General features: G+C 39.7%; 1 protein-coding gene across 3 annotated transcripts; it reads left to right on the top strand.

Moving 5' to 3' along the window:
* Positions 1-24: 24 nt before the first annotated feature.
* LOC413384 (leucine-rich repeat-containing protein 24) lies at positions 25-13,691 on the top strand. Of its 3 annotated transcripts, none has more exons than XM_016913168.2 (3): positions 25-139; positions 2,568-2,889; positions 8,678-13,686. In XM_016913168.2, exon 3 carries the CDS (start codon positions 8,755-8,757, stop codon positions 10,735-10,737), a length of 1,983 nt encoding a protein of 660 aa, XP_016768657.1. In that variant the 5' UTR covers positions 25-139; positions 2,568-2,889; positions 8,678-8,754; the 3' UTR covers positions 10,738-13,686. The 3 variants fall into 3 exon arrangements, with proteins under 3 accessions (XP_016768657.1, XP_006559864.1, XP_006559862.1); XM_006559801.3 differs by lacking the exon at positions 25-139 and adding an exon at positions 158-2,039 and having other exon boundaries at positions 2,666-2,889; positions 8,678-13,691; XM_006559799.3 differs by lacking the exon at positions 25-139 and adding an exon at positions 158-2,039 and having other exon boundaries at positions 8,678-13,691.
* Positions 13,692-15,531: the final 1,840 nt, after the last annotated feature.

Below are 15,531 nucleotides of genomic sequence, written 5' to 3'. Positions count from 1 at the left end.
ACATACATGCATACATACTATACATATACACACACATATCGAACGAAAGTTTATACTATATTCTTGTAATAAAATGCTGAAAAACGTAGACGGAAATGGCGACATCGAAACCCTATCTTCCGTGTACACATTCGTCCATGTAAGTAATCCCATCGATCTATTCCATATCCCTTTATTTCACGCGTTTCGTCGACTTCGGGGATTTCCCTCCGAGTCTCGCTCGCAGCACCACCACGGCTCCATTACGTACTACTTGAGTTGATACTTGGGCTATCGTCGTGTCGATAAGTTAGAAATCGACCGTAAAAGAGGAACTAACGATGATAAGATACTCCTACTTCGTACGCTCAAAATCGTGACTGAATATATCGCCGCGTATTCCACCTTTTAGGTTATGTTTCTTTCAAAAACGTGAAACAAAATTTATCCACGGATCGATATTCGTCGCCGCGTTTCCCTTGCAATGCACGATCGACGAAAATCGCGACGCTGATCGAATCGTTTAATCGATGCTTGCAAGAAATTGCGACGAGCGTTCGTCTAAACCGAAAAAAGAGAGGAGGGGGGGATTGAGAAATCGTAGAGGCCCGAAGAGGGCGCTAGCGTGAGGAAAAGGAGAAATTTTCACGGAACTGGAATTCGACAGTGCTGCCCACGGATGGTTATGCGGCGCAAGGGGAGGACAAAAGAGGACAGCTACGGGTAACGAGGAAGCAAGAGGGCGGTGAAACGACCGTCCACCATGATGGGCGAGGAAAAGGAGGGGGTTCTGATCATAGAGGGGCATGAAAGGGAAGGGGAAGCAAGAGGAACAGATACCGGGGATACGGAGGCACCGTGTCTCTTGCCTCTGCGGCAAATCTGCAGGTTTCGTGTGGCAGGTTGTGCGTGGCATCGAATCGCGGGTATTTCGCAATCCTGGAACGCGTATGTAAAGGAAAATAGGCGTCCTCCCAACCGAATCTTTTTCGTGGTGAAAATCGCGTATTCGTGCGTCTTGTTCTTCGTGTGCGTGTGCCCCTGTGTACGTGTATGTGTGTATATGTGGGATCCGTACTTGCCACCTCGTCTCTCGTGTGCCGTAGCGAGAACTTGGGGGATGAAGATCCTGAATGGAGCGGCGTGGTCGCTAGCTCTCCTCTCCCATCATCCATTTCGAGATTCGAGGCTAGCCAAGAGGGAATAACGATAGTGGACTACTGTTGAGATGGTGGCTCGTTCTTATCCGCGAAAGGTCTTACACGACCGGATTGATTGATCGGCCGAGAGGATAATAGAAAAGAGCTCGTCGATGCCAGTCGACGACCCCGCGTACCAGGTGGGGGGTGTCCTCCCGTGAGAACGGGCGAATACACGTTCACGCGCCTCGAGACTACGCGTGGAGAGGAAGCTGACAAGTGCAGCTCCCGTGTCGCTCCGTTTCTCGCTTTTCTGCGGGCTTCGTTTCCACTCGTTCGATCGAGAACCCGTCAAATGTGATCCCAGTATTACAACAGTGCGTTTTTTCCGCCTATGTTTCTCCTCGATTTTCATCCGTGATTCAGTGAATGAAACCTGTTCGAAACGATTGTTCCTTGGTGGATGTATAAACAAAAGGACGAGATCTCCTGGAAGAATAAAGAAGGAGGGGAGGGGGAAACGGTAAAGAGGAAAAGTAAAGAGATACGGAAAGTGGGAAGGAAGACGGATAGTGAAGTAGGGATACAACGGTGTACAGTGTGCTCTCTCGCGTTTAATTTTTCAACGAGCCAGTGAACGGCGCCACGATTGGTCAGGCCAGGTCGCGAGCAACGTACGGATTTTTCGTCGCGTCCGCAGATTCTCGTGCAAGTACGTGGTATAAGCGAATTTGCCGCGGTCGATGCACTCGAAAGCTCGCTCGGGGGAGTCGAGTGACACGTACACGACACCGTGAGGACCCGTGGCACAGTCGATTCGAGTAATCGAGCGTCGAATCGAGCGTCGAACAGCCTCTGGCCACCCACTGCTTCCTAACGAACCTGTATCAACCTAACCACCAGTACCTCTTTCAACGACCAGTACGATATTTCTCGTTTCATAAGTTTCTTTCTTTCTTTTTTTTTTTCAATACTATCCCGTTTTTCAAAGTAAGATTGTAAATTATTTATATGAATTCGATCGTGCATTCGTCATCGTTGATGGTTAATCGTCGCTCAACATTTTGTCGCCGATCGTATTTTCGATTCGAAATTTCCATCGATATTCGAGAGTTATTGGCCGGCTCCTGGGCGACTTTCCGACTAATTTATGATCGATATAAATTTTGCGGCGCATTACGCGTGCATGCCATTAGCGCACGTCAGCAATTAATATGTCTCTTAGTGTGCGTTGCCTCGAAGCCGGGCTCGTCGAATTTCTCCTTTTCTCCCAAACCTTCGAAATTCCGCATAATTATAAAAATCACAATTTCTCTTTCTATAGAGAGAGAAAAAACCGCGTAATTTTTATCTCGATCAGAGATGGGATGACAAAATGTTCATTGACACGCTTCTTTTTTGCTTTTTTTCATTATTATCGTTTTCCAAAACTGAAACATTGCTTTGCAGAGGGGGAAGGAGACGTGTAGAGACGATAAGAGGATGCGCATAATCGTTGCAGGACGATTTGTTTTCGTCGCAGATTAATCGGTGCGCGCGTTGTACAGGCAGAGTTGTAATTGGAAAAGTGGGCCAGCGTGGGACGGTCGGCGCTGCTTAATCAGAATGAAATCTAAGAAGTCCCGGGCAACAATGGCTTTGTGATGGCCGAAGGAGGACCCGTCGGCGAAATGAAAGCCCCTGAGAAACAATGGAAGCGTCCACGCAGGCATGACGGCCCCATTCAGATTCGCAGACGGCATGCTTAGTGGCGGCCAAAGGAGACGCTCAAGTAAGAATAAGCCGAGCATCGTTAGAGAAAGAGAGTGGAGAGGCTTCCGCTTTCCCTTGGATCGAATATCACGATACATCCAAGTTTCCTGTCTGCATACGTTTCCTCTCTTTATTTTATTTTTATCATTCCTTTATTTTTCGAATGCTCTCTCTCTCTCTCTCTCTTTTAACTTTATGCATAAGTTATGTAGAAGAATATATTCTAAAACGGAATATCTCGTAAAGTATTTATGAATTTTTTTCTTTTTCTTTTTTTTTCTTTTTTAAGGGTTATTGGCGTGAAAATTTCAATAGATAGATTTATATTGCAACGTGGCGTGTGTTCTAAATATATACGATAATTTAAACGAAAGGAAGTGACTCGTTTTTATGAGAATTGAAGCCATTTGCCCAGTTTGTTTTAAATGGGGAGTTGTAACTCGAGAAAGCATGGGAAATTATTGCATGAATGCTATTAGCAAAAAAGGATAAATTAAAGAAACGAAGGATAGACTTTCTTTGAATAATACTGAATTTTAAAACACAATAATAATATTATCGCGAGATATTTAAATATAATCGTTTAATTTTTAAACGATCTCTTTTATATCGATTTGACAAACTGGAAACGTTTCCTATTTCTAAAAATATCTAACAAATTTTCCATTTTTTATCGAGCAGAAAATACACAAACATATTACCCTCATCCGACGAATGAGAGAAACCATTTAGATTATTAACGAAGATACATCGTAAGATCGAATGTGTACGCTCGAAACAATCTCGATTAAAAGCTCTTTCCCCGTCCTTGCCACCCCCATATCAATTCATTCGTTAAGAACATCCCCCTCTGGTATCGACATCCCTAACTAACTTCAGAAATATTATTCTTGACGAGTGTCCTACGCAGTAGGATCTCCTCCTCCTTCCGCGGTTTGTTTCGAGAACAATATCTCTGCTGCATTACCACGTAACGGGAAGTTGGGATTCGTTGGAAGGACAAATTCGATGCGACGCGATGCGTTTCGATTTTATGCTCGAGTCCATTCCATCCGACACGACACGTGTGCAACGAGTAATGAAAGAATCGGTTGCATGAAAGGCGAGGTTTGATTCATCGATATCGTTGCACAGTTTTTTAATTCGATTCGTTTTCACGCTCGACGACTTAGAGGGGATGAGGAGGAGGTGGCGTCGAAACGTTTAAAATAACCTCCTCTCCCCGTAAGTGAACACTTACGAGGGGGAAATTTCCATTTCAATCGCGACCGCATTAATATTCATAATCGTGTAAATAAATTACATCCGGTTGTGTTACCGATGTAAACGATCAAGTATTTATTAGCTGCGCCATTTCACGGTGTATGGCTCCTCTTCCGTTGATTATCTCGCTTTCGACCAATCTCGAAAATTAAGCAACTTGTGTTGATCTATGGAGTGGAGTTTTTTTCTTAAATTTGTTTTAGAAGGATTCGTTTCGGAAAAGAATCGAAAGTTTTCGTGATGGAAATACGATAACGTTTTCGATGCACCACGTGTGTGAAATATAAGTTTTTAAAATATTATTACAATATTGTTTTACACGTTTTTTGGTTTGTTATTTTATATTGCTATTTTCGTTGAACATTTATCTCGTTTCTTTTATTTTTTTTTTTTTTTTTTAGAGACAGAATTTATGGAACCTTTCTCGTCAATTCGGCCAAATTGATCCCCTCGATCGATGATTTATTCTCACGAATATATTAAAAAAGTGGAAGATCAAGGTTTGATCATTCTTTCGAAACAATTTAAAATAATTTCGAAGTAATTTCAATTTTCATATTCTGAAAAATTTAATTATTTTCATAGGGACAATGTGAGTATTGTTCAAATAATAATAGTGGAATAAAGCATTAAGAAACTCGCCGTTTACTTTTAACGAGCGTAAATTACAGTGCGTGTTAATCCGGAAATTGTTACGCGTAATTTTATATATACTCGTGTTACCAGTGATATTGTATTCACCATTTTTCACAAATGCGGAAAAACGAAGAAGGAAGAATCTACGAATCTAACTTTAAGAATAAATAATATCGTTTTATTCGAGTATGCTCTCATTTTAAAATTCTAAATTTTATGTACACGTCGAGTATATATATAAGATGAAAGATTCGTATGCAAATCGAGGTTTTTCCGAATATTTTACAGATGTGTACCGAAGGATGTAAACGGTTGCACGTTACATAAAATGTTTGACTCATCCGTATCGCGTGTATTCTTTTAATATATCTATACGAATATAAATAAGAGACATGCAATTTTTCAAACGCAATATACAAATATTTGAGAAAGTAGAAACGTATAAAATACAAGGATCCGTGGAATCTTCTTTAAAAAAAGAAAAGATAGGATCGAACGCGCTAGTAAAATTATTCTAGTTTCTTTCGTTCGGGTCACCCTGTTTACGCGCGCTTTTCAAATCGCGTATCACGTGGCGTTCGATCATCTCGCTCTTTTTCTTCCCTTCCATAATCGATAGATTCTTCCTTTTTTTCTCTCTTTCTTCTTTTCTTTTCAACGATGTTTCCTTCCTTTTATCTTTTCTTCCCCCCCCCCCAATTTACACGGGGAAAAGAGACGAATTGTATTCGTTAATTAGCCTCCTTATCCTCACGTGAACGAGAAAAACAGGGGAACGATGGGGATGAATAGAAATATCGAGGCGTTTCTCTCTCTTCTCTTTTTCTTCCTTTCTCTTCTTTCCTCCCCGGTTTCCTGAAAAGTTCCGTTCGGTCTGTTAGAGTCAACAGGTTCGAAGTTGTTTTTTAAGCGCGGCTGAGAAAATGTTTCTGGGGGAATAATGCAGAATAATACGAACATACTGTAACAGGAACCAAGATCCCAAGCCTTGTTTTCGTATCTTTCACATACACGCTCCAAGGGTTGACCTATTTCAATTTATGCGAGAACTTGGTGTTTTCGGCAAAAGTGAACTTACTTGCCGAAAGATTGACTATGCGGTTGGTTAAAGAGGAAGTTCTCGAAATTCTCGTTTGTTTACCCGCTTGCCGTATAATTTACGACTTCCGAATCATTTGAATATTACCGATTTATTAGCAATTTCTAAAATCATCAGCGATACGAGCAAAGTTTTATCAAGTTCAAATCGATAATAATATTTACTTTGTTTAAAAAAAAAAGTAAATAAAAAGCTTGCAAATATTTAACGTAACAATTAATTTCGATTTTTTAAGTATATAATATTTATGCAATTAAAACTTCGTAATTTACAATCTCTCAGTTTAAATTATTATATCGTTGTATGATAATGTAAAATCATTTAAATAATAATATTCATCTTAATATATTGCCAATCAAGTTTTTCCCTCGATCTTTCCTAATTAGTTTAAGGATGACAGTGACGCGTAGATAACAGAAAAGTTTATGATTTTGCTCTTGTTAGGAATACGATACGGGGAATTATGTATTTTGAGGGAAGCTTCGCCCGCACATATACATACACATATTTCCAACCGTCGAACTTGCTCGTTAATATTCTGACGCTCCCCTAGACCTTTAACCCCCATGTATCCACTTCTTCGACGACTTCGATAGAATCTGTAATATATTCGAAGACTGCCGCTTATACGGCGACCTTTGGAAAATCACGCGAACATACGTCGAAGTGGAGGAGAGAAAATGATAAATTATTCTATCGCTCAAATATCGCGACGATATCATCATACAAGAATGTAGAAATCGGTCGCCAATTGAGAAATTTCGTATTAATAAGTATTGGGTAGCAATTAAAAATAGGTCACCCGGTATATAACCAAAGGAAAAGTTCGAATCGTTGAAAGATAACGAAATTCGTAAGTTTTGATATTGATTTAGTATTTCAGAGCAATAAATATCGATCGATTATGAAACACGCATTACTCGAACGGACGTTACGATGTCCTGGAACGACTCATTTCATATATTTAAAAACAAAATTCAATGGAAATTGTGGAAACTTTCTCTTAGAACGCCTGTTTCTAAGAATACTTGTTGTTCCTCGCTAACGACATGAGGATATGAAACGAGAAGAGAAGTAAAGAATTAATAGCGATAAATTTTGACGAGCTGCCATTCTCTTCCTCCCTCTTCGATCGACTATTTCTCTCCCTCGAATATAAAAAACTTATCAACCGTCGTATGCTTTACGACATCCAAGTTTCGTTCGTTCAAAAATATAGCGAATTATACGATAATTCGATACGATAATTGTCTTTCGTAAAGAATAATATTTATTATTATTGGGTTGGCAACTAAGTAATTGCGGATTTCACTCATAGATGGCTTCAGTTGAATTTTTAGGTTTGCTGGCATGGTCCAAATGTAAAACACATTTTGTTATTTGATAATTGGCAATTCAGCTGTCAATCAGTAAAAAAAGTTTTTTGATCGGTTGCGTAGTTTTCGTTCGTTGAAAAATGGAAAATTAAAAGGAACATTATCGTCGTATTTTGCTTTTTTATTTTCGCAAAAGGAAAAACGCATCGCAAGCTCACAAAAAGTTATGCGCTGTTTATGGCGACGAAGCCTTGAAAGAACGGCAGTGTCAAAATTGGTTTGACAAATTTCGTTCTGGTGATTTTTCACTCAAAGACGAAAAACGCTCTGGTCGTCTAGTTGAAGTTGATGACGACCTAATCAAAGCAATAATCGATTCGGATCGTCACAGTACAACTCGTGAGATTGCAGAGAAGCTTCATGTATCGCATGCATTGAAAACCGCTTAAAACAATTGGCTATGTTCAAGAACTCGATGGGTTCCTCGACGAACTGAAAGAAAATTTAACGCAACGCATTAACAGCTGCGATTTGCTAAAGAAACGTAATGAAAATGATCCATTTTTTAAAACGACTGATAATTGGCGATGAAAAATGGGTTGTTTACAACAATATCAAGCGGAAAAGATGGTGGAGCAGGCCACGTGAACCAGCTCGAACAACATCGAAAGCTGGTATTCATCGAAAGAAGGTTTTGTTATCAGTTTAGTGGGATTACAAAGGAATTGTCTATTTTGAACTCTTACCACTCAACCGAACGATCAATTCTGTTGTCTACATTGAACAACTAACGAAATTAAACGATGCGGTTGAAGAAAAGCGGCCCAAATTGACAAATCGAAAAGGTGTTGTATTCCATCATGATAATGCAAGGCCACACGCATCTTTGGTCACTCGGCAAAAATTATTGGAGCTTGGTTGGGATGTTTTGCCACATGCACCATATAGTCCTGACCTTGCACCATCCGATTACTTTTTGTTTCGATCTTTACAAAACTCCTTGAACGGTAAAAATTTCGATAATGATGATGATATCAAATCGTACCTGATTCAGTTTTTTGCTAATAAAAACCAAAAGTTTTATGAACGTGGGATTATGATGCTTGCCCATTGATGAAAATGGATAACACATTACAGAATAAAGTTATTTAGTTCCATGAAAAAATTGTCTTTGATTTAAAGAAAAAAAAAAAAATCCGCAATTACTTAGTTGCCAACTCAATAAATTATTCTATCGCTCAAATATCACGACGATATCATCATACAAAAATGTACTCGTAGAAATCGAGTCGCCGATTGAGAAATTTCGAGTATTGGATAACAATTAAGAATAGGTCACCCGATATAACCAAAGAAAAACTTCGAATCGTTGAAAGATAACGAAATTCGTAAGTTTTGATATTGATTTAGTATTTCAGAGTAATAAATATCGATCGATTACGAAACACGCGTTACTCGAACGGACGTTACGATGTTATTTCCTACTGTTTCAGGTTTCTAATCGACCGGAGGAGGGAGGAAGGATCGAGAGGGACGACTAGCAGCAGCGGAAAGAGAAACGGATAGTGGCATGATAGGGACAAGGCACCACCCCCTGCGAGGGCGCATCCTGCTGGCCCTCTTTTTTCTACTCGGCACCCTTGCCTTGCTCTCGAAAGCGGCTGCGTTCCCAGACTGGACCGATTGTCCAGCCGTGTGCCGTTGCAAGTGGACGTCCGGCAAGAAGTCCGCCTTATGCCCTGACGCCGGCCTAACCTCGCTCCCGGCCTCGCTTGATCCGGACATGCAGGTCCTCGACCTGTCCGGGAACAAGATTCCCGCGTTACAGTCGGAAATCTTCAAGCGTTCCGGCCTGTTGAATCTGCAGAGAGTGTTCCTGAGAAACGCCGGCATTCACAAGATCCACGCCGACTCGTTCAGGGACATGAGGATACTGGTAGAGATCGATTTGTCCGACAATCACGTGGAGATGCTCGAGCCGGACACGTTTCTCGGCAACGAGAGGCTGAGGATCTTGATCCTGAGCGGGAATCCATTGACGCGGTTGAGAAGCCATCAGTTCCCGCTGCTCCAACACTTGAGAAATTTGGAACTGCAGAGGTGTTCCCTGTCCGAGATCCACGGGGAGGCGTTCGTCTATCTGACGGGTTTAGAGTCGTTGAGGTTGGACAAGAACGTTCTCGAGTATCTGGACGTGTCGGTGATCTCGAATCTGCCACGTTTGAAAACGCTAACGTTGGACGGGAATCGGTGGAGTTGCGACTGCAGATTGAGAGACTTTCGCACTTGGCTGATCCCCAACGGACCCAGCAAATTGTATTCCGTGCCTCAAGCGTGTTCCTCGCCGATGAGGCTGGAGGGGCGCAAGTGGGAGGACGTGAAACCCGTCGAGTTCGCCTGCGAGCCCGAGGTGTTCGTTCTCGCGAGCAGCATTCAAGAGGAGACGAACGGAAACTTGAGCCTCGCCTGTTTGGCGACCGGTGATCCAGAGCCCGAGGTTTGGTGGCAATTGAACGGAGGCCCCGTGAACGCGACCAAATTGACCGAGCAAATTTACACGGGAACTTATGTAGCTTACGCGACGTCGGATGTCGACACCATCTCGTCGTACAACGAACGATCATCCCCTGGTAGACTCGTCGACAGGTGGAACAACCTGACCGTGTACAACGCGAGTGACGGAGATGCCGGGGAGTACTCTTGTTTCGCGAAAAACATCGCCGGCCTGGCCAGGGATACGGTGAGCGTGGCGATCCCGCGCGTGTACACGGCGCCCACCCTCTCCCAGAGCGACAACTGGTTGCTCTGGGTGAGCCTGGCAGGCGGTGGCGCGGCCGCGTTGTGCGCTTCCATTTCCGCGGTTCTCCTAGCGCTGTGCGTGTGCGGCGGTACCAGGCGGCAGACCGCTCGCGAGAAGGTGAAGCTGCAGAGCAGCACCAGTTTCGGCGACCAGGAGAAGAAGCTTCTCGACCTGTCCGTCACGACCACCACCACACCCGGGAACAGCAACGATAGGGGAAGCGGGCACGGGAGTATAGTGGAAGGGTGCAGCACGGGTGACCTGGAACTGGCCGAGAGAGGGTCCATTTGCGATCCCATGAGCGCGGCCACAGTCACCGTGGAGAGACTTCGTCCTGAGATGAGCGGCGGCCCCGCGATGAGAACCGTGCCGTGCGTGTTCCCTCCGCCTCCGCCAGAGTTCACCAGCGGCGTTCTCCCGCCCGGTATATTCGGGAACATATTCATCTCGGTGGCCGTGCCGCAAGATGCCTCTGATCGCTGCTACCCCGACCTGTTGGACATTCCAGTCCACGCCACCGGCGGCGCGGCGGGCAAAACGGCCCTTCCCCCGGCGAGCAGCGTTTCCAGCTTCGCCACGCTGCCGCGACGAGCGCTGCGCTCCAGCGACCTGTGCTCGCCTTACGACAATATGGGGCCCCGCGTCACCGCCAACGGCAGCTCCGCCTTCTCCCTCACGGACGTGGACCTGAGATTATCGCCGCCCCCGCCGCCGCGAATCATTCAACCGCCTCACGAATTCGTGTCCCTTTAAGGGGATGGAAATAGTATACTCGTTCGAAAGCTCGTCCGTCGCTTCTTCCCTCCCTCCTTAAAACACAACCGTCGTACTCGGTCGCGTGTGTGTCCTCTTCTCTCTTCCCCTCCCTCCCCCACCTGGATCTTGTTCGTTGTGTTCGTCGTTCGATAGCACTTCACTGCTGTATCCGCATTTTATATGTACAGTGAGCCGTGTGCCTACCAGGTGAAAAGAAACACTGTGTCGTTTCGATGTATACAGGAATTGTGTAATGCGGGAAGGTAAAGAAAGGTGTTTTGCAATTTTTTACCGTTGGTCGGCTTGTTCGTTAGAGCTCGTAGCTTGATTTTTATCGCCTGTGATATTCGTCGTGTTTTTATTTTTAATTCCTTCTTCTTCTTCTTCTATTCGTTTTTTTTCCCTGAAGGAAGTAAATCGATCACCAAGAATGTTTATGAATTAGAATAAACACGGAAGACCAATAATCCCGTTGCCAAATGTAAGTTAAGGTAAAAAAATATATAGGAGGAACACTTTTGTATATCTTGTACTTATATATACACGTGAATGCTGTAATATACTGTATGTACTTAAAAGAATCGGTATCGTCACTTGGTAAGCGAATGGCTCACGGTTTTTAAATCATCCGAAGTCAAATCCTAAAATTGATTAAGGTTGTATACATACAGGGACCTAGAAAGTTTGTATCTCATTGATATATTTAAAAAGACGTCCGGAGGTTTTGTCGAAAGTAGTATACAGTTATGTCTGTCCACAACAACTTGTTCGATCACGTAAGACGTCGAGTCTCGAAACTGCACGTTTCTTTTTTTTCTTTCTCTCTCTCTCTTTCTTTCAAGAGAAGTTGTCGACACTGAGCGGCCAATGATCGACGTCCGCCATTTGGAATTATCGACGAAACGAATCTTTTTCACCGAAATGTCGAATCGAAACAATTTTGTAGATAGCTCGAACAGATTAATTCGTTCGTTTGCTCAAGTATCAAGAAACGAAAAGAATTGTCAGAAAGTTGATACAATTTCTGATGTTAGAATTCATAAGACTTTTTATAACAAACGTAATACACAAATGTACAGTCGATCCAATATTTTTTGATGTTGGTCGTTTTAGAAGCTCGCTGTGCAATAATTTCAAGAATGTCATCCAGCATATATACTCGTATATTAATTTCAGTTGAATGAACAGCAATTGTAGCGTAGTTCCAATAGAGTTTTTATTATTTACTTTTCATTTAGTACTTTAATTAATCTTCGTTAATCGATTTCCTATTCTGAAAATGTTTAATTTATACGTAAATTAGTTTTCCTTGTGTATAGCGTCTAATATTTAACGTCTTCCCTTATTATTCCAATATTTTAAATATTTTTTGCCTTTATTTTAAGTACAAAAATAAGATTTTCTCTAAATTTTAATTTTAACCTAGTTTTAAAACTATTTGCTATAAAAAAATACTTCATTGAAGAGATGATAAAATTCTCTCAATATGTTCTCTACTTTTTCAAGCTTCTTCTAATTTTACTTTTTATCTTTTCATTGCTTTTTCTTAATTTCTATTATTTGCTCATGAAACACAATCCTCTTCTAAATGTACAAAACTTTGCATAATGTACCATTCACCATTTAGTTATCCTTTAGATTTTTCTTAATTTACAATTTCTAATTTTTATCTCAAAATCCAAACCCAATTTTCATATACATCCATTGTTATAAAAGTTTTCTTACCTAATTTCTAAATTCTAATATTCAAACATCTTTTTCAAATACTTTTTAATTGCAATCTTTTTAAAATCTTTGCCTAACAATCTTCTCAATGTTCAAATTTTATAAAATCATCGTCAACGTTCCTTCAAATCACGATGATACAAACAAGTGGACACGTGCAGTTTCCAAGACGAGCCCCCCTCCCCCCTCGTGTCTGTATGTTCGCTTGTCTAACTGGCTTGCATGCTTGGTCGGCGTACAATGGCTGCTCGTACAATGACGAGTGCGTGTGTGATCGTTTTAGGACATAAGTTCTCTCCTAGTTGCCAATATCCACGGATATTTCTGGTGGTTTGTAAATAACGATTAATAAAAAAGAATCACAAATCAGGAATGATAAATGGACGGAAAAGAAAAAAAAAACGAAAAGAAAGGGACAAAAATAGAGGAAGATAAGGAAGAAGGAGGGATATCCTCCATGGCGGATGCAGAGGATATCGAAGTAATGTTATCTCCCCTAATCATTCTCGAGGTGTATCACTAGTTTGTTACGTACTTTACGTGTGCATGGTTTGTGACACCGATATGGCGAGATCGTAAGAAATCGGTTAAATCTCTTCGAAAGCAATTTCGAAATTATATAAGGGAAGATTAAAAGTTGGAATCTCAGGGCTGTGTGACATCGAATTTTGTTTCTTTTTTTTTTTTTTTATTGATACAATACAATTAATACAATTTAATTAATAATTGGATCGTAAGTGGTTGTAACAGTTTATAATTAGAGTATGTTAAAAAGTATAAAATATATAAAGAAGATATTACCTTTTTAATTCAAGCTAATTTAAATTTCGAATAAACAATTTTATTGACAAATATTATATTTATCCTATTAAAAATATTTTATTTAAAAGGATTCGAGTTAATTTAATTCGAACACTCGAATTATCTAATCACGATTTCACGATTTCATTAATTATTAATTGAATTATCGAATGAATGAATTTTGAAATGTTAATGTCCTTTTTTAAGTAAGATATCCGTGACACGAGCCCTGCGATACGATCACTGAATATCATCATCGTGTATAATGTTTTTATTTGCGATTTCACCATCTCGATTCCGCCAACTGTACATATTTGTTATCGCAGTACACGTATTTAATAGCGTGGCCGACGCGTGCCGCGTCGCCGCCCATTATGAACACTTTGTCAATTAAATAAAACGATTGAATTTTACACATCATCGAATTATTGTTCTGACTTTTATTCCAACGAACGATCGAATGGATTATCCGATCGATTCAGAAAGATTTTATGGTTGATGTTGGAGAGGGGAGGGGGGTGAAGAAGATTATAAACGAAGGGACAGGTTGAAACAGGGCGATGATCAAAATTTGTTCGAATGGTATGTAAATTCGCGAGGAGAAATAAAATTTGAAAACTTAGTCTGGTAATCGACGATCACTGACGATTGATTCTTGAGAATTCCTGTTGAATTGTTAAGAAATTTTGAACTCTTTTTTTTTTAACTCCATCATTAAACCTTGGAAATGTTTCAAAGTAAAGTGATTTTTATTTTGTCACTTTGTTAAATTTAAAAATTTATAGGATCTCGTTGAGAAAAAATATTTCTTCAAAGTAAAAATTTTATCACGTTATTATTATAATTTCAAGTAAAGTAAATACGTATTCGAATGAGAACATAATCGAAATAGGAATATTCGAAATATTTTTCAAACTGTGAAAATCCAAATATTGAAGTATTAAAAATTTGTTTACATTCAAATTAAAAGTATTTTTTTTTATTTAAAATTCTATATTTTATACATTAGAATATTTATTAAGAATGCTAAATTTAAGTTTAATTAACATATTTCTTTTAAAGAAATTAATTTTAAATTGTGTGATTTATTTTAAAGAATTTAGATTTTAAAGTTTAATTATCTCTTAGAAATTCGTACAAATTATCAAACAATATTTATTCAGAATTTTAAATTCGTTTTCAAGATTCTTTTTTTATTCCTTTAAATAAAATCTAGAAATTCCTTGATTAATGAAAATATTAACGAAAAGTCCAATCAAAATATCATAAGAATATTCAGGAGATTATAATCATTCACTCATTCACAAATTAGAACTTTGAACTTGTGTAAATAACATGTGCATTGTTCGTTAAATCGATCCATTCTGTCAATTATACGTAATATATAAAATTATATCGGTGAATTACAATTCTATTCGAATAGAGATGGTTGGATAAACATTTACAAATTTACTTGCTCGAGGAATAATATCTCGGAGGATGAATCGTATTTTCTAATTCTTGAATATACAAGGAATGTGTATTGGAAAAATTCACAGATTTTTGCCAATTCCAAAAGATTTCACAATTACTTTCTTTTACGTATCGTGAAACGTTTACGTGTTTCACGTAAGAAGTGAAAGAAGTCGGTGATCGATCAGACGGATAGAAACGATTTTATTACAGGCAGTGAATTTGAATTAACAATATAATTGCGCTGGAGGCAATTCTAAAATTTATTTAGGATTTATAAAAATTATTTAAATTGGAAAAAGCACGAGAAATTTGCTTCAACCCCTAAAATTTTATGATTATATATAAAATTTTTTTTAAAATATTTCAATTTTCCATTACGTATCCATTACGTAAAAAGTTAAAGGAATTCTTCATCGTGAATTTCGTTGAATTACATAAATTCTTACCTTGAAAATAAACAAATTTATGGCAAAAGTCACCGAGAACTCGTCTCGTGTCGTCCAAATTTTTTAATATGCATCGATTGTATTTAAAAAACGATAAAAAAAAAAAAAGAAGAAAAGGACAAAAAGAAAAGATATAAAAGTAGACGGATTGATTTCATAAGGTACTGTTCGCAAGTCGATCAGAAGAGGAATTAAACGAACTTGATTACAATCCGAGGAAGGTTTTCCGCTTGAAACTTGGCCAACTTGGCTGTCTTTCTATAATTTAATCGGTCGATTAACACCGATACAAAATATCCACTTTTTCCTTACTTTCGTTCCATAATACACGGAATACACGAGATTCGCTTGTTGCGATGATCAA

The sequence above is a fragment of the Apis mellifera genome, linkage group LG7, assembly GCF_003254395.2.
Source record: "Apis mellifera strain DH4 linkage group LG7, Amel_HAv3.1, whole genome shotgun sequence".
Classification (NCBI taxonomy): Eukaryota; Metazoa; Arthropoda; class Insecta; order Hymenoptera; family Apidae; genus Apis; species Apis mellifera.
Note: the sequence above shows the minus strand (reverse complement) of the source record. Positions and strands in the feature narration are given on the sequence as shown.

Excerpts from the sequence above, each read along its gene's own strand:
- LOC413384 (XM_006559801.3), top strand. The coding sequence starts at position 8,755 with ATGATAGGGACAAGGCACCACCCCCTGCGAGGGCGCATCCTGCTGGCC.